The 18,335-nt window shown below is 46.4% G+C and overlaps 1 protein-coding gene across 23 annotated transcripts in view; it reads left to right on the top strand.

The window, feature by feature from the left end:
* The first annotated feature begins 1,641 nt into the window (after positions 1-1,641).
* Positions 1,642-18,335, top strand: part of MAP7D2 (MAP7 domain containing 2) — a 97,642-nt gene continuing 80,948 nt past the window's right edge. For 4 of the 23 annotated variants that reach the window (XM_059157886.1, XM_059157878.1, XM_059157885.1 and 1 more), the window contains exon 1: positions 1,648-1,908. In XM_059157886.1, the coding sequence (XP_059013869.1) occupies positions 1,767-1,908 (142 nt within the window). In that variant the 5' untranslated portion in view covers positions 1,648-1,766. Of the gene's footprint in view, positions 1,909-2,029; positions 2,139-18,335 lie in introns of those variants that run through there. The other 19 variants (XM_059157864.1, XM_059157876.1, XM_059157863.1 and 16 more) reach the window with 11 other exon arrangements.

Below are 18,335 nucleotides of genomic sequence, written 5' to 3'. Positions count from 1 at the left end.
GCCAAGGGACCAGCTTGCACTTGCCTGCTTTCCTGCTCATTTCTGTCTAAAGTCCCCTTCTGGCTTTCTCACCACAGTCACACCCTATTCCCTGTGCACCTTTGGGAGTGCCACCAACACGTTCATCTTGTTTTTCTGCCACAAAGGGACTCTCCAAGCTTTTCACTACTAATTCAGATGGAGGTTCCTGAGGTTTCCACTTTGGTGGGTTTTTAAAAATTCGTATAACTTACATATTGTGAAGTTCACCTATTTAAAATGTAAAATTTAGTGGTTTTTAGTATACTTATGGAGTCAACCATCACATAATCTAATTCTAGAATGTTTTTATCATCCCCAATAAAAATCTTGTACTCTTACTCAGCTTAATTCCGTGTTTTAATCAGGCATTTCTCCCTCCCCCAGGGGTGGGAGTTAAAACCTCAGAGGGCTGGTCACTGTCCAACAGAGACATGTGCAGCCTGGGGCCCCACTGAGATCAGTTATCACTTGGCTGTACCTGAGTAAACACCTGGAAGCTTGAACTGGCGCGATGCAGACATCTTTTTCAGTATGTATGTCTTTGAGAAGGTGAGATGCTCATGACCTCCACTCCCGAGGCTACTACACGTTTAACAGTTTCTTCAAAGAGAGGTTGTCCTGGGGCGCCTGGGTGACTCAGTGGGTTAAGCCTCTGCCTTCAGCTCAGGTCATGATCCCAGGCGTCTGGGATCGAGCCCGGCATCGGGCTCTCTGCTCGGCGGGGAGCCTGCTTCCTCCTCCCTCTCTGCTTGCCTCTCTGCCTCCTTGTGATCTCTGTCAAATAAATAAAATCTGAAAAAAGAGAGATCATCCTCGCAGAGATTTCTCAACTGCGCATTATTTTCCCCAGGGAAGAAAGGATCCATAGTTCCTATGACTACATGCCCCTGCCCCACCTAGGTTGACCAGTGAGCTTACCGTAGTCCTGTCCGGGGTGGTGCGCGTCTTGGCTGGGCTGCCCATCTACCTTGAGAACCGGAACCTGAATGTGCTTGGTGGGAGGGTCTGAGGGACCCCAGGTCAGAACTATAGTATAGCCTATAAGTTTTAACATTCTTGCTGTTTGCATCCTGTGGCAGTGTTGAATTCTTGGGTAAGGGGATCCGCGGGTCTTTCAGGTCCATCAGGCATCTACACCAGTGGCGCCTGCCTGAGGCCCTAGCTAGGAACTGTTTCCAGAGCTGCAGTACTGAGCTTGAATGTGTGTGGACGCCTCGTGTGTGTGAACGTACGCAGGCTGTGTGAGGATGTGTGCCCACGGTGTGTGAGAACACGTGCGCGCTGGGTGAACGTGTGTGCACGTGGTATATGTGCACTGTGTTCGCAGCTCTTTGAGGATGCGTGCACAATGTGAGAAACTGCATCCTATGTATACAGTGCTTTGAGGGTGCACACACTGTGGGGAGGTGCGTTTAACACTGGTGTGTACGCACTACGTGTAAGCAGTCTATGAGGAATTATGTACACGCAGTGTGTGCTTGGAGGACCGGTGTGCTCATCGAAAGTGCGCGCGGTTTGTGCGCGTGCTGTGAGAACTAGTGCGCGTGCTGCAAGTACACGCCGCCTGCCTGTGCGCCGTGACGGCCGGTGTGCCCCTCACAGGTGCGCGTGCGCGGCGTGAGAACCCGCGCTCACTTCGCACGTGTACGCCGTGTGCGCACGCTGTGTGAGGAGGACGCGTGCGCGTGCGGGTGCGCGCGGGTCCGGTGCGGCGCGGCGCGGCGGTTCCAGCAGTGCGCCTGTGCATGCCGCGCGTCCGGATGGAGCGCGGTGGCGGCTGCGGGGCTGGAAGCGGGACTGAGGGGGCTACGCGGGGATCCCCACTTCCCGGGAAGATGGCCGAGTCAGGCGCCGTGCGGACTTCCCCGCCCAACCACCGACCTTCAGGTAGGGCGCCCGGGGTGCGGCGGGCGCGTAGGGGCTTCAGGTACCCCCGGGGGGGGCGGGGCGGACCCTCCGTGGGCCGCGCAGGGCAGCGGCTCTGGAGCGCGCGGGGCGGGGACGCAGCGCGGTGCTGCGCTAAACGCCCTTCTCCCGACCCATGGCCAACTAGGCACGGTATCCAGAGCCGCGACGCTCGCGGTGCCGGTGGCAGGGGCCCCTCTCAGGTGGCCTGAGTGAGTGGGTGCAGTTGGGGGTGGCTCAGGGCGGGTGGCAAGTATGTTTGGTGTGGGGAGTTTGGGCCCACGCTGGATGCCCCAGGGGTTCCGGGGGGCCGGCCCCCTCTCAGGGAGCAGCGGGCGTTGGGGGGCACTGGGGAAGGCTGAGCGGGCTCCAGGGGGTCGCCAGGGCCTGCGCACTCGCCCACTCTGCGTCTTGGGAAATGCGCGCGAGCCGCAGCTGCAGCCGGCCCTGAAGGTGGCCCGGCTTCATGCTTCGCGGCATCCCGGGGGCAGATCCGGCACTTCACCTACTGGCAGGGGCGGAAGGAGTGCCGGCGGGGCGCGAGCCCCGGGCCGGGTTCTCCCACCACCCGCGGGCGCTCCCGCGGGCCTCGGTTGCGCTGCCCAGGGCTGTGGAGGGGCCGCAGGCCCCCTCAAGTGGCAACGCGGCCCCTGCGTCTCCCTGCCCGCGAGGCTGCAACTGCTAGGAGCTATGGAGGACTGGTGCCCAGACGGGTGCCCCAAAATCTGCGAAGCAGGGAGAAATTTTGAGGACATTTGACAGAATTTTCGATAAGCAGGTCTCGCGTCTTTGACGTTCTGTAAAGTGGTTGCAGGTAGTGCGGGGGTGCAGGCAGCTGGGAAACCGATTTCCTGCTGTTTTTCCTGGCAACACCTTTTTTTTTTTTTTAAGTTAATGTGATCTATTTTTAAAACATTTTTTACTGTAGTATAACATGCATGCCACAAAGGCGCAGATCTTAATTTAAGATTTAAATTTCTTTGAAGGAACTTAATAAATAAATCTTAATTTGAAGAATTATCGCATAGTGAAGATATGAATATTTTATATGAAGTGAACCAAGGAAGGGAAAGAAATCAAGAGAAATAGTCATTATTCACTGAAAAGGAGCTTTTCGTGGTGGATGCGAGGTATTTTCTGATTGGGCCTTCATTTACATCGTTCATAGGAGGAGGTGGCTTAAGTCTTTCCCAGTATGCGTTTTTCATCATGCATTTTTTTAAAAGATTTTATTTATTTATTTGACAGAGAGATCACAAGTAGGCAGAGAGGCAGGCAGAGAGAGAGAGGAGGAAGCAGGCTCCCTGCTGAGCAGAGAGCCCGACGTGGGACTTGATCCCAGGACCTTGAGATCACGACCTGAGCCGAAGGCAGCGGCTTAACCCACTGAGCCACCCAGGCGCCCCTCATCATGCATTTTTTAAAGGCAGAATTTAACCAATATCACACGTTAGTTATATAAATACTATAAATATGTACACTTCTGTTTTCATTCTTTTTGCTTACTTTGAGAAACTCAGATATGTCTGCTAGGGAAGAACCCAGAACCCACTAACCAACCCACCCATCAGAATCAGCCTTGAGGGAGGGAGACCTAGGAGAAGAAAATATCAAAAAGGTTGTTGAAGTTTGCAGTTTTATTTGGGACTTTAAATAATAGGTTATTTCCACGTTTTAAGGGCAGGGAGGAGCTTTTTGCCTGGGCTTGCTGTTTACCTGTGAGATTTAAATTTCTTTGAAGGAACTTTATAAAGGGGCATTCTACTAAGCTCTAGTGGGGAACTTTGTTGTAGAACCATTTAATGCATTCTCTACTGATTTTAAGATTAGCTTAAAGCTGTTTTCCTTGACTTGAAATTGGAACCATAGAAAGACATGTGAAGGTTTAAAATACCACACTTATGGGTCGCCTGGGTGGCTCAGTGGGTTAAAGCCTCTGCCTTTTCAGGTCATGATCCCAGAACCCTGGGATTGAGCCCTGCATCAGGCTCTCTGCTCAGCACGGGGCCTGCTTCCTCCTCTCTCTGCCTTCTCGTGATCTCTGTCTGTCAAATAAATAAATAAAATCTTTAAAAATAAAATACTACATTTATATGCATTATGGTTGGTGTGGAAAAATTGGGAGTGTTCAATTTAGGGACCAGGTAGTACCATGGTTTGTTATTTTGAGGGCTAGTGAGGCCAGATACTTGGAAAAATTATGTCATTCTCAGTAAAATCTGGATTATTGAGATTTTATTATAATCCATCTGGGATGCTGATCATTCTTGGTTACCCAGAGGCTTTATCATTTGGGATCCATTCTTTTTTTTTTTTTTTTTTTTAAGATTTTATTTATTTATTTTACAGACAGATCACAAGTAGGCAGAGGGCAGAGAGAGAGAGGAGGAAGCAGGCTCCCCGCCAAGCAGAGAGCCAGATGCGGGGCTCAATCCCAGGACCTCGGCATCATGACCTGAGCCGAAGGCAGAGGCTTTAACCCACTGAGCCACCCAGGCGCCCCTGGGATCCATTCTTAATGAGATTCAGCCCACACATCTAGGTGATACGAATTGATGAGTGCTTTTCAGAGCTGATGTAGAAGGTGACTAGGGAATACCTCTGGTGGTTTCCTTTAACAACAGGTTCTTCCAATATTGAAATCCTGTGCATTCCATTACCCACCAGTGATGCCTTTTTTTTTTTTCTTTCCTTTTATTCACCCACAGGATGGAAATTAGCAAATGTACTGTTTTTTCTAGGGCTTTGCTGTAGGCACTGTTTAGTGACGAGCAAGCCCCTGTTGCTTGGATCTTTAGCCAATAGATAGAATCACTGGATCTCAGCTGTCAGATGGGTCTCGATGTTACACAGATCCTGTGCTCCCCTCAGCCTGAAATGCCCCCTTCTTACCTTTTCCCATTCCAGGGTTCACTTCCTCTAGGCTCCTCTTAGTCAGAATTAAGGAACTTCCTCTTGTCTGTGCCTGTGGCACCTTCAGCAAAACACTCTCATTCTGCCTCTTACATTAACCAGCCAGCTCCTCTCAGCAGGCATCCCTGCATGTCCCCTGTAAGCCAGACCCAGTGCTGGTGGCTACTGCTGCTGCTGCTGGAGCTGAGTAGATTAAGCCACAGAAGGCCTGGGGGTGAATGCCACCTCACCACTTTCCTCAGTCTCACGTCAGGAAAATTATTTGACATCTTGAGCTTCAGTTTTCTTCCCTTTAAAATGGGCTTAAGAACAACGTGGGAGACAGAAGCACTGCTTTTTTTTTTTTTTTTTTTAAAGATTTTATTTATTTTATTTGACAGAGAGAGATCACAAGTAGGCAGAGAGGCAGGCAGAGACAGAGGGGGAAGCAGGCTCCCTGCTGAGCAGAGAGCCTGATGCGGGGCTCGATCCCAGGACTCTGAGATCATGACCTGAGCCGAAGGCAGCGGCTTAATCCACTGAGCCACCCAGGCGCCCCCAGAAGCACTGCTTTGAGGAAGGAATTAGTATCTGTAAAGCAGTGGCTGACATACAGTAAGTACTCAAGCCGGTTAGCAGTTACTTCCTATCACATCATCGGCTTGAGAACAAGGTCTAGGTCTCGGTTATAGGTGCCTCTCTCAGTGCCACCTGGTACAGGTACACAGTAAGTCTAAAACTGATGTTTAACAATTGCATTATGCTGGGAGCAGCTACACTGGGTCCAGCTTTCAGTAAATATTCATGAATTGGACTGAAGCGGTGTATTGGTGGGGTTTGTGGTAGTGGAATTACAAAACATGTTTCCTAAGACCTGTTGAGTTTTCTGGTACATTTGATGGGTGAATGTTGTTTATTGAGTTGAACTCATTTCCCAATTGTTCCCTGGTAAGGAGAGCATTGCTCTGACAAAGAATGAGGTTCCCTTTTGTCCTTCCACTTGGAAATTTTCCATCCCCTGCCTTAGATCGGGAGAAAGTAGGGGTGCACACTGTAAGGTCAGGAGACCCTCCTACAGGGGCCAAAGTAGGGTGGGGCTGCTTAGGAAAGGCTGAGAGTAGGTCCCCAAGAAATCAGAATTCTTCATCTTTTTCCAAAATTGTATTTAAGACTATTCTTGAATGCTCAATTCTTTTTTTTTATAAAAGACTTTTCTGTAATCTCTACACCCAGTATGGAACTTGAACTCACAACTCTGAGACCAAGAGTTACATGTTCCAGCAACTGAGCCAGCCAGGCACCCTGAACACTTGGATTCTAAAACTGCTTGGACCTCATCTGCTTTTGGCATAGGTCATGATCTCAGGGTCCTGGAATTGAGTCCCACATCTGGCTCCCTGTTCAGCAGGAAGTCTCCTCCTTCTGTCTGCCATTCCCCCTGCTTCTGTGTGCTCACTCTCTCTCTCTCTCTGTGTCAAATAAATAAAATCTTAAAAAAAATAAAACTGCTTGGACCTAAGAAGAGCAAGTTGAGTTTGTGCATGCATATTAAACATCTCAGGTCCTCTCGGCATTAGGAAGGATCCACAGGTCATGAGGGAAAGACACAAAGTTGTGTTTGATCTGGGGCTTCTGGCCTTGTTTAGTGATGGCACTATGGGACTTGGACTTGGTAGGACCTTCAAGGCAAATCACTGAAAGTCTGCCTGACCATCAGTGGTTTCTCTACTGATGTCCCAACACTGGTGACACAAGTAGTCAGTCTTTCATTTCTATTTCTAGCCCTTCTTCCTCTCCAGGTTTAAAAGATGTTATCCTCTTACTCAGCTGCCCCATCTTCTGGAGTAGTTTTTTTGGTTTTTTGTTTTTGTTTTTTTTAAAGAATATCTCATCTTTTGTAGGAATTATATGGATTGACTTATAAAACAAGGATATTCAGGGTTGATTTGAGCCAGAAGAGATGGGGATTTCTGGGAGATGTTGGTGCACAGTCTGGTGGGCCTTGTTGGGAAGATTTAACAGGATATAACTCAGAATGCACTCAGTTCCTAGGATAATGCTGATGATGATATTGCCTGGTTTGGGGGGACTACTGGTGTGCTGCATTAGCTCTGGCAGCATTCCAAGGATTTGAAAACTTTCCCAGGAAGTGGCTGTGGTTGGGGCTAGCTGCTTTTGGGAGACTGTGGCCTGGAGGAGATTGCCCACTGCCCATCTCACATCTCAGGGGACCTCCTTCAAATGTGGAGTTGGCATCTGAGGCTCTGGGGTAGGCTAAGCTTTGGGATCCCCCTCATCCACCTCTGGGGTCTGTCCGAATGTAGGCCTTGATTTGTTTTTCTTTCAGCAAGCATTTTTGTTATCATTTTGCCTAGGAAGTTTTCCTCTTTTTAAAAGCCATGTGATTAGCAGAGTTCAGGACGTGGCTTAAGCAGAAGGAAGCCAGATAGGACTGAGCTGCACAGCCGTGCCAAATTCCCATGATCCTTTGGAAGAGCAGGGTCTGTCTTCAGGGTCCACAGCTCCTGGCCGGAGCTGAGTTCATTCACTGTCTGCAAATACTTGCTTTTCCTCTGGATGCCGAATAGGCTGGCATCTTTTAGCGCCAAACAACTCTATGGAATGCTTCTTGCTCCTCTGTCATCTCCACCCTCTTAAATGTTACTTTACTATGTAGTAGTAACTTTGTGAGACATTGTTTATATACTGTACATTTCACCCTTCTAAAATTCACAATTCAGTGATTTTCTGTATTTTCACAGAGTTGTACAGCTATCACCACAGCCAAATTTAGAACATTTTCATCACCCCACAGAGAAACCCCATACCCATCAGCGGTCATTCCCCATTCCCCCTCACCGCCCTTCCCCCAGGTGCGGGCAGCCACCTGGCTACTCTGTCTCTGTAGAGACGTCTGCGGTTCTGCCATGGCAGTCTTCAGCCTTTGGTGCAGACACATAGGGTTCTTGTGCGGCAGTCCTAGGGTGGGTGTCCGTGCGTCAGAGGTTTAGAAACAATCATTCTGCAATCTCCATCTTTCAGGTCCAATACTTGTTTCACCACAAAGTCTTGCTTTTCCACCTTCTGTGCATTCTGCTGCTCAGGGCCTGCAAGGCAGTGGAACCTGACTGTAAACCCCCCCACCCCAGACAGCCTGCAGTTACACACTGCACATGTGTTCATTTTAGCTCCTCAAAGGCTAACAGCTGCCAATTGTTGAGCACTTAGGTGCCAAGCACCATTATAAGCACTTGTCATACATTATTTTACTTTATTCCTTACAGCCATTCTTTTTTTTTTTTAAGATTTTATTTATTTATTTGACAGATAGAGATCACAAGTAGGCAGAGAGGCAGGCTGAAAGAGAGAGAGGAAGAAGCAGGCTCCCTGATGAGCAGAGAGCCCGATGCGGGACTCGATCCTAAGACCCTGGAATCATGACCTGAGCCGAAGGCAGAGGCTTAACCCACTGAGCCACCCAGGCGCCCCTCCTTACAGCCATTCTTTACACTGTTTTTTTTTTTTTTTCTGTTTCTATCCTCATTTTATTTTATTTTTTTACCTGTCAGAGAGAGAGAGAGAGAGCCAGCACACAAGCAGGAAGAGTGGCAGGCAGAGGCAGAGGGAGAAGCAGGCTCCCTGACAAGCAAGGAGCCCGATGCGGGACTCGATCCCAGGACCCTGGGATCATGACCTGAGCCAAAGGCAGCAGCCTAACCCACTGAGCCACCCAGGCATCCCTATCCTCGTTTTAGAGATGTTTCAGTTCTCTACTGCTGTGTAGCAAATCTTTTCAAACTTACTATTTCTCACGATTCTAGGGGTAGGTTGGGCTCAGTTGAGTGGTTTTTCTGTTCCATGTGGTGTCCGCTGGAGTTGCTGTCAGCTGGGAGCTCACCTGGGTTTGTAATGTGCAGCATAGCCTGTCATGGGCCTGGTAGCTAATCACAGGGAGTCAGTCCTGGACTTCTCACAGCGTTGCAGCTGGGCTTCAGCAGCGAGGAAGCAGAAGTTGCCAGTTCTCTTAAGGCTTGGGCTTGGAAGTCCCAGAATGTCACTTTTCCTGCATTCAGTGGTGAAAGCAAGTCACAAGGCCAGCCAAATTCAAGGGGAGGGAGCCAGACTCCACCTCTTGATGTGAGCAGTGGCAAGCACCCGCCGGTAGAGGATGAATCTCCTTTTTTGGAGATTCTCTACTGCAACAGGTGAGTATGCTGAATGTAAGAGAGCGTTAAGTAAGTTGCTCAAGGTCATACGGTATGTGGCGAGGCAGTGCGTTTGACTCCAGAGTTAAGTATTTTTTACCTTTGTGTCACATGTGCCTTCCCAGGTACATGAAAACAAACTCTTCTCGCACACACTCCAAGCGAGCTCCCTTGCTTGCTGCGAGTCCAGCTGACACATCTTCTGTACCCCTCTGGAGATCTAATTCAGTACTCTAGGTCCATGTTTTATAAGGATTTTGTGTGCCTTTTCCTTAGGATACAGTTTTTCTCCTCAAAGGTAATGACCCACATTTCTTAGAATTACAGCAAAAATTTTATAGATTAAAATGCTTAGAGGAAGAAAGTTTCCATTTAACAGTATTTCTGGCTTGCCAGGAGTTAACTTCCTACTCTCTCTATGCCAGCCTTCATTGTTGGGCTCTGAAAAATCACCTTAGTATACTTTTCTGTCTTAGGACACTGTTGGGTATGACTGAGGACTGTAGTTCTTGGGTCATCACTACACTCTAGGCCAGTGTGTCTCAAACTAATTCTGGTGAACAGTTTGTTTTTTGTTTCTGATTCCCAATTTGTTATTGACCAATATCTTGGCAAAATAAAATAAAAAAGACTTACTAGAAAAATAAAATGTTAAGGAAGGACATGGAAGATATGACTCCTGATTTTTAAATATTAGATAAGGTATTAGATTGCACGGTATCAGTGGATATTAGTCTGTCAAATTGCTATAAATGTTTCTAAATGCATGCTCTCAATTTATGTCTTTATTTTATTTATTTATTTTTAAAGATTTTATTTATTTACTTAACAGACAGAGATCACAAGCAGGCAGAAAGGCAGGCAGAGAGAGAGGAGGAAGCAGGCTTCCTGCTGAGTAGAGAGCCCCATGCGGGGCTCGATCCCAGGACCCTGGGATCACGACCTGAGCTGAAGGCAGAGGCTTTAACCCACTGAGCCACCCAGGCACCCCTATGTCCTTATTTTAAATGATAACAGAAAATAAGGAGACTGGCACCCATCCATGGGCCATACTCTGAGTAGCTCTGCCCTGGGCCAGCATTTCGCAAAGGGTGTGGTATACAAGAGGGTTTTAGGTTACATATGGACAGATTTATCTTTTCAATTTTAGGCTAATAGTTGTGTGGATTTTTTTAAATGGTATTATAAAAATATAACTTGTACATTAAACTAATTTCATGAGTATTTTTCAGAATGAGTAGAAAATGAAAAGAACTCAGTTTAAAGAAAAAGTAATAATAGTATGGGTTGGTGCTGGATAATACAAATAGAATGCTAGCTGTATATATAATCTTAAATTTTCTAACAGCTACATTTGAAAAAGTAAAAAAGAGAAAGGTGAAATTAATATAATACAGTTTATTCAGGGGCACCTGGGGGGCTCAGTCAGTTAAGCATCTGCCTTTGGCTCAGGTCCTGATCCCAGGGTCCTGGAATTGAGCCCCATGTCAGGCTCCCTGCTTCTCCCTCTGCCTCTCTCCCTCTCTCAAATAAATAAATAAAATCTTAAAAAAAATAGCACTAAGAAGGAATAGTATATCTACCACACCACCCCAGGTTCTACACTGGTGGACTTGCTAAGCAAATAGTTAAATTTTTTTAGGATTTATTTATTTATTTATTTGAGAGAGAATGAGAATGCTAGTGGGGGGAGGGCCAGAAAGACAGAGGGAGAATCCTCAAGCAGACTCCCCACTGAGCAGGGAACCTGATGCAGGGCTCTATCACAGGACCCTGAGATCATGACCCAAGCTGAAATCCAGAGTAGGCCACTTAACTGACTGAGCCACCCAGACTAGCCAACCAGTAGTTAAAGACTTGATGTCAAAGACAGGGAAGGACCAGCTGCTCAGGAGGAAGACAACTTAGTCTGGGCAGGGACTTGTCCTGCAGGCCCTGAAAGTGAGTGCTGGCTAACCAGCCCTGCCCAGCGAAGTCCCTTTATAGCCAGTGCCAGCTCTCTCACATAATCAAACCCGGGACATAGGGATGGGACCAGCCTGTGAATTCACTGGAACCGCCCAGTAATGTGGTCTCCAAAGTCTGTCCTGTCAGCCAGTAGGAACTTGTTGATCATAATGAGCAACTGACTTCTGTAAACTGGTACTGGGAAGACACAGTACCAACTCTGGGTGTAAATGACCAGACCTGACCTCACAGAGCCCATCCTAACCCAGTGGATTCCCCACAGGAGCCTGGCATTAAACTTGGGAGATCCTGAGCTAGATCCTGTCTCCTCCCATCTTTCTAGCAATGTCCTACCATGCTTTCCATTGATAACAGCTTAATAATTACCATAAAGTCAGGCCCACCCTCTTTCCACCACCTGTCAAGTCACCAAGACAACATTTTATGTGAGGACCTTACCACTTGGCCACGTTGGAGAAAGCAAATGCTGCTTCTTCCTTCAGGAGCCTGGGGATTAAGCCTGTTTTGCCTTATTGTAGGGGAGACCATTTTATCAAAGCATCTTTCCATTTCCATTATGCCTACCCATGTTAGATTGAATACCACAACACACATTCATACCATTCTTGACAGCACTCAATACCATTGTACCTTTTGTGACCATGGTATCATTCCTGCAGCAGAAGAACTTTCTGCCATGATGGAAATGGTCTAAATCAGTGAGTCCTGTCCAGTATGCTAGCCACTAGTCACAGCTGGCTCCTGAGTACTTGAAATGTGACCAGTCCAAACGGAGATGTGCTGAAAGCATAAAATATATACTGGTCTTGGAAGACTCAGTGCAAAGAATACATTGTGAGATCTCTTATGAATAATTCTTTATATTAATTACATTTGAAATAAGCGTATTTTGGGTAAACTGGGTTAAATACATTTTAAAAAATATTTGTTAGAGAGTGCACCCCACACAAGCAGAAGCAGCAGCAGGCAGAGGGAGAAGCAAGATCCCAGATGAGCAAGGAGCCCGAAGCTTAACCCACTGAGGCACCCAGGCGCCCCTTAGCTCTATTTTTCTATTTATTTCTGCTCTATTTTATATAAGCAGAAGGAGGGCATAAATGAGTGCCTGAAATTAATAAATACAGAGCAGGAAATGCCCCTGTAGCTTGAGTCTTTTATCAGGCACCTAAAGTCCTTAATCAAACAGTGCTTTGTGTCCTTGTTTCAGAACACCGTAATGTGTGCCCTTAACTCGCAGTAACCATCTGAACTGTAACCTGGACACAATGGGATTCTCCTGGGCTGCTTTTTTAACCACCTGCCCGCCCCCTCCCAAGATTCCTGTCCTCTTCCTTGAGCACTTGGGTCTGCTGTCCACTTACCAGAGAAGGAACCGTCCTCGTGCCTGGGAGTGGTGTCGCCTCTTAGGAGTTTTTGCTCTCTTCTACCTTAATTGTTTGTGTCGGGTTCTCGGGAGCACTTATCAAGGGTGACAGTTGGTGGTGAAATATTATTATAGCCTTCGGTGGAAGCTTTCCTTCCCCTTGGATGACTTTTCCTCCAGTGGAGATACGTGTTATGAACAAAATTTTAGTGATCATTGTCATTAGCTAGGTAACCACTATTATTTAAGCTGTTTTAGTTACATCTTCAGACTGTAAGCTCTCTTCTTAAAACTACTAATTCTGCTTGTAGTTTTCTTACTGCAAAACATGTTTCTGCTTTCCTTTTTCCCTCTCCTCACCCACCTAAATTTCCACTTAACTTGATATTGTTTTTGTCAGTCATAAATTATTTCTAAAGAATAATCAATTCTCGGGCGCCTGGGTGGCTCGGTGGGTTAAGCCGCTGCCTTCGGCTCAGGTCATGATCTCAGGGTCCTGGGATCGAGTCCCGCATCAGCCTCTCTGCTCGGCAGGGAGCCTGCTTCCTCCTCTGTCTCTCTGCCTGCCTCTCTGCCTACTTGTGATCTCTCTCTGTCAAATAAATAGATAAAGTCTTTAAAAAAAAAAAAAGAATAATTGATTCTTATTAATGGTCCATTAATTTCCACATATCTCTAATCTTCTGGGATGAGATTAGCTCTTCTTATAGTAGAATGGTCAAGAAAGCAGAATGTGGACTGTTTAACTCTACCCTGTTAGCTTTAATTTCTTAGTTGTCTTTTGCTTTCTATCAGTTTTGACTGAGAAACTCCAGAAACTTGGTACCTTTCTATTAAGGAGTACTGAATGTCCTTTGTGGTACATAATTTCACCTTTATTAGTTAAAAATTAAAAGGATTCTTGCCACTTGGGAATATGTAGAAGATTTCAGAGTGAAATCTTTTAAGGATGTATTTACTGTAGAGAGAGCTGGTGGGGAGGGACAGGAGAGAGAGCCCGACGCAAGGCAGTGTCTCCACTGCAAGATGTCAAAACCTAGCCAAAACCAAAAGTCAGATGCTTAACCACCAGCACCACCCAGACGCTCCTAGAGTGAATGCCTCTTATAATCAGGCCAGTTCAAGCAGGAGCTACTGCATGCGAGGACCAGGGCTCTCTAATAGAACTTTCCATGAGGATGGACATGTTCTACATCTGCTTCACATGGTAGCCATCAGCCACTATGTGGCTGTGGAGCACTGAGGAACTGAGGTTTTTTAATTCTATTTGATTTTAGATGATTTAAATTAAAATATCCACATGTGGTAGTGGCTCCTGAATTGGACTGTGCAGTTAACTAAATGTTGACTAACCTTGCCAGATGAGGATCAGAAATGAGGAATAAGTTTCAGGCCTTAAACTAGTTGCTTAAAACTCATCTATTCTTGGTTTCTCCTTTACAAGTTTGTGGTATTTGGTTGTTGTTATTCAGTCACTCTCAGATGTGCACAAGCCATCAAGTACAGAACCCAGAAGTTACCTCCTGTGTGGTTCATATCAGATCTGTAGGGCCACGATGGGATCTAGTACCCAAGACTTATTTCTGGCTCCTGGTGGCACTGGGGTGCCCATGATCAGCCAGCTCCTCTCTATCCCTGCCACATTTTTGCCTATACAGATTGGTGGGAGGATAGATTGGATTGACTTAGAAGGCATTACCAGACCCTTAGCTATATAGGATTTGGGTGGCCTGTGGGGAGAACTTTTCCAGTGAGAGACTGGCAGGGACTGAGACCATAGGCTTAGGCCAGAGAGCCCTGTGGTAGAAGGTGAAGTTGGTGAGGGCATTTGGGGGCATTGGGCAGCACGCTGAATGAGTCATGTTCCCTCTTCTCTAGGATGTAATCAGTCAAGTAGATAAGCCTCACCTCTCTTGTTCCAGCTTGTTCCTTACAAACTGTGGCCACAGGTGTTGGCCCATGAGAAAAACTCAATTGCTTGTCTGTAAGATGGTACGCTAGGAAATCTGATTGATGCTTTCCAGCTCTTGAGATAACTGTGTTCCTCCACTGCCAGCTCAGGAGGCAAGGGGAAGGGTAGGTTTGTCTTCACCCTTTTGTTACGGGGATCACCAGCCAAGTAGGCTTAGAGCCAGCAGACTTACCACATTTCCCCTTAACCTCCCCCATTACAACCAAGCAGGGACTTCTGCCCCCTTTATCTCTTGTGACCCCATCACTATTGCCTGGCTTAGACCTGTCATCTGGGGCCTGGCCATTATTATAAGAGCCTTAGAGGTCTCTGTCCCTCCATCCATGTCACCCTCCTATTATGGATTCATCTTATCACCCTCTTACCTAACCTCCTCTGACATCTGCCTAGCACGAGCATAGTCTAGACTACTGATAAGACAGGTGTGTTTAAATGGGGCTCCCACCTACCCTTTCAGCCCCCTTTCTCTGGCCAGCACACTCTGTACACCACCACCCCCGCACCTCACTGCTCATGGCCATGCTCTTCCCTGTGCCCAGAATTCCCTTCCTCTCTGTATCTGCCATGTTCATCCTTTAGTACTTCTGTCACATCTCACTTCCTCCCTGAAGCCTTCCCTGACCACATACTTTTGGTAGGTTTTCCTTTTCTCCCCCATTTCCGTTTTGGTGTTGATAACGTGAATGCAGGTAAATCAGGTCATGTGCAAATAAACTTGGGGTTGACATTTGTAAACTAAAGCATACAGATCTTAGACATGGTTTGATGAGTGTTTTCTTATACACCTGTATAACCAACCCAGATCAAAAATCATTTCCAGCACCTAGAAAGCTTCCTCGTGCCCCCTCCTAGACAGTGGCCCCCAAAGGGAACCATTTTCCTCACCTCTTTTTTAAAGATTTATTTATTTATTTGAGATACGGAGAGAATTGCGTGTGGTGGGGAGGAGCAGAGGGAGAGGGAGAGAGAAACTCAAGCGGACTCCACACTGAGCATGGCATGCTACACAGGGCTCACTTTCACCACCTAGGAGGTCATGACCTGAGCTGAAATCATGAGTATCACGAGTCAGACGCTTGACTGACAGAGCCACTCAGGTGCCCCCTCACCACTTTGCACTGTGGTTTAGTTTTGCTTATTTTTGAGCTTTGTTAAAGTGGATTCATGTAGCATGCCCATTTTTATTATGGCAAAATATACATAATCTAAAACTACTTTAGCAGTTTTTAATTTTGTTGGCATTAAGGACATTCACATTGTTGAGCAACCATCAGTGCCATCCATCTCCAGAACCTTTTCATCAAGTATATACTTTTTTTTAAAAGATTTTATTCATTTATTTGAGAGGGAGAGAGAGAGAGAGCAAGAGCACCAGCAGGTGGAGGGCCAGAGAGAGAAGCAGACTCCCTGCTGAGCAAGGAACCCGACCTTGGGCTCTACCCCAGGATCATGACCTTAGCCAAAGGCAGACACTCAAGCGACTAAGCCACCCAGGTGTCCCAAGTATATGCTTTTGTGACTGTTTTTTTTCATTCAGTGTTATGTCTATAAGATTCACCCATGTTGTATCTATCAGCAGTTCATTTACTTTTATTTCTGAGCAGTATTACATTGTGTGACTACTACTATAGTTGGTTTTATCCATTCTTTTGCTAATAGACACATGGGTTATTTCCAGCTTCTTATTCTTTTGACTAAAACTTCAGTGAACATGCTTGTGCACATTTCTTGGTGCCCATACAAAAGCATTTCTATTGCTCATGTATGCCTAGAAGTAGAGTTGCTGGGTCATAAAGTAGGCATATGTCTAGCTTTAGCAGATAGTGCCAAACTGTTTTCAAAGAGTTGGAAGCAGTTTATTATTGTTGTTTTAATAAATTACCACAAATGTAATGGCTTGTAGCAACTAAATTTATTATCTTATAATTCTAGAAGTCAGAAGTCCTAAAATACGTGTCAGTAAAACCTTTCTGGGGACTGTAAGGTGAGAACCCATTTCCTTGCCTTCTCCATCCAGCTTCTAGAGGCTGCCTGCATTCAGTGGCTCCTCACTCCTTCCTCTGTTGTCAAGGGCAGCAGCAGGGCAGTATCTTCCAGTATCTCTCTCTCCAGCTTCTGGTTTCATCGTCATATCTCCTCTCTCACCCTCACTCTCCTGCCTCTCCTGTGATTGCTTTGGGCCCACTTGGAAAATCCTGGATAATCTCATCTCAAGAACCGTTACTTTGTCACATCTGCAAAAGCCTTTTTGTCACATAAGGTAACATTTCCACAGATTCCAGGGATTAGGATTTAGACTTCTTGGCAGGGATGAGGGAGAAGGCGTTATTCTACCTACCACATGGCTGTGCCATTTTGCATTCCCATCAGGAAAGCATCAGAGTTTCAGTTCCTCCACATCTTTGTCAGCTTTTCGTATTGTCTGTCTTTTTAATTTTAGCCATTCTGATGGGAATGTGGGGGTACATCTACAGCTACCACCTTCAGACAGTATGTCCTCCTTTGCTGCGATACAGCTTTATTGCAACTTCACAGTATTTTTTTTTAAGATTTTATTTATTTATTTATTTATTTATTTGACAGAGATCACAAGGAGGCAGAGAGGCAGGCAGAGAGAGAGGAGGAAGCAGGCTCCCTGCTGAGCAGAGAGCCCCATGCGGGGCTTGATCCCAGGACCCTGGGATCATGACCTGAGCCGAAGGCAGAGGTTTTAACCCACTGAGCCACCCAGGTGCCCTGCAACTTCACAGTATTATAAATATTTGTTTACGTGCTTCTGTCTTGCCCAAGCCACATATCCTTCATGCAGCAGGTTGTAGCTGGTTTAGTAGAGGCTCCTTGGATGGTAAATAATGACTGAGGGCATTTTTAAATAGAGAAGTGAGCAGAGCTGAAGATGTAAATGAAAGCCTGTGCTTATGGTCCCATCTGTGGCTTGAAGTAGAGTTTCTCCCAAATAAAAAGTAGGACCAGAGCAGATAATCTGGTTTCTAACTTTTGCACACTGTTGTCTTTCCCAAGATAGATAATCTATAAGTGAGTAATGCTGTAGAAGGAGCTGTGAGCCTCAATTCCTGAGGGCGTTGGTTGGAAATGACTTCACCTTATATGTAAATGAGAGGAGAATGCAGTTCCAGCAGGCAGTCTTCTGGGGAGTCTGGTCTTGGACCTTAGCACTGTCTGGTTTTCCTTTTCCCTGGATTCTGCTGAAGTATAGCAACACACTGCGGCTTCTGACTTGCAGAAGGACTGGAAGGTGAGTGGGGTTTCTTGATCTCAAGCAATGTAATGCGTGTAGACTTAAACCCACCTTGAAGACTTGAGGCTGGAATTTCTGAGGAAGGTGAAGCCAGAGTAGAAAAGAATTTCTAATGCTCCTGGACACAGAGCGGTGGGTACAAATGTCTTGACACTAGGGAGATAAACCTGGAAGGAGGGATTAGTATTAGACAAAAGGCAGACAGGATTGTGTCTTCCTTTGGGAAGATTCTAATATGAGTAACTGTTCTTTTGTTCTTGTTTGTTCCCAGTTTTCTTTGCTGGGCACACCCCTGGTTTCATGAGGGTTATAAGGTTTCAGGGCCTCAGTCTTTTCTTTCCAGGCACCAGCATATTGGCAGCATTCCTACAGCTTGGCATTACTTTGACCCTGTGGGGTATGACATGTATGAGAAAAATGTTGGTATGGATGTGGCAGAGGACTTCTTTGGCACTCATGAGAAAACCTCTCTGTCACTGAGAAGACCTGATTTGTCAGAATTTAGATCATAAAGGAGTTGGTCGGGGTACCCGGGTGGCTCAGTGGGGTAGGCCTCTGCCTTCGGCTTGCGTAATGATCTCAGGGTCTTGGGATTGAGTCCCACATTGGGCTCTCTGCTCGTCAGGGAGCCTGCTTACCCCCCTCTCTCTCTGCCTGCCTCTCTGCCTGCTTGTGATCTCTCTCTCTCTCTGTCAAATGAATAAATAAAATCTTAAAAAAAAATAAAGGAGTTTGTCTTTTGAGAAAAAT

The sequence above is a fragment of the Mustela lutreola genome, chromosome X (assembly GCF_030435805.1).
Source record: "Mustela lutreola isolate mMusLut2 chromosome X, mMusLut2.pri, whole genome shotgun sequence".
NCBI lineage: Eukaryota > Metazoa > Chordata > Mammalia > Carnivora > Mustelidae > Mustela > Mustela lutreola.
This window is presented reverse-complemented; position numbering and strand designations above follow the sequence as displayed.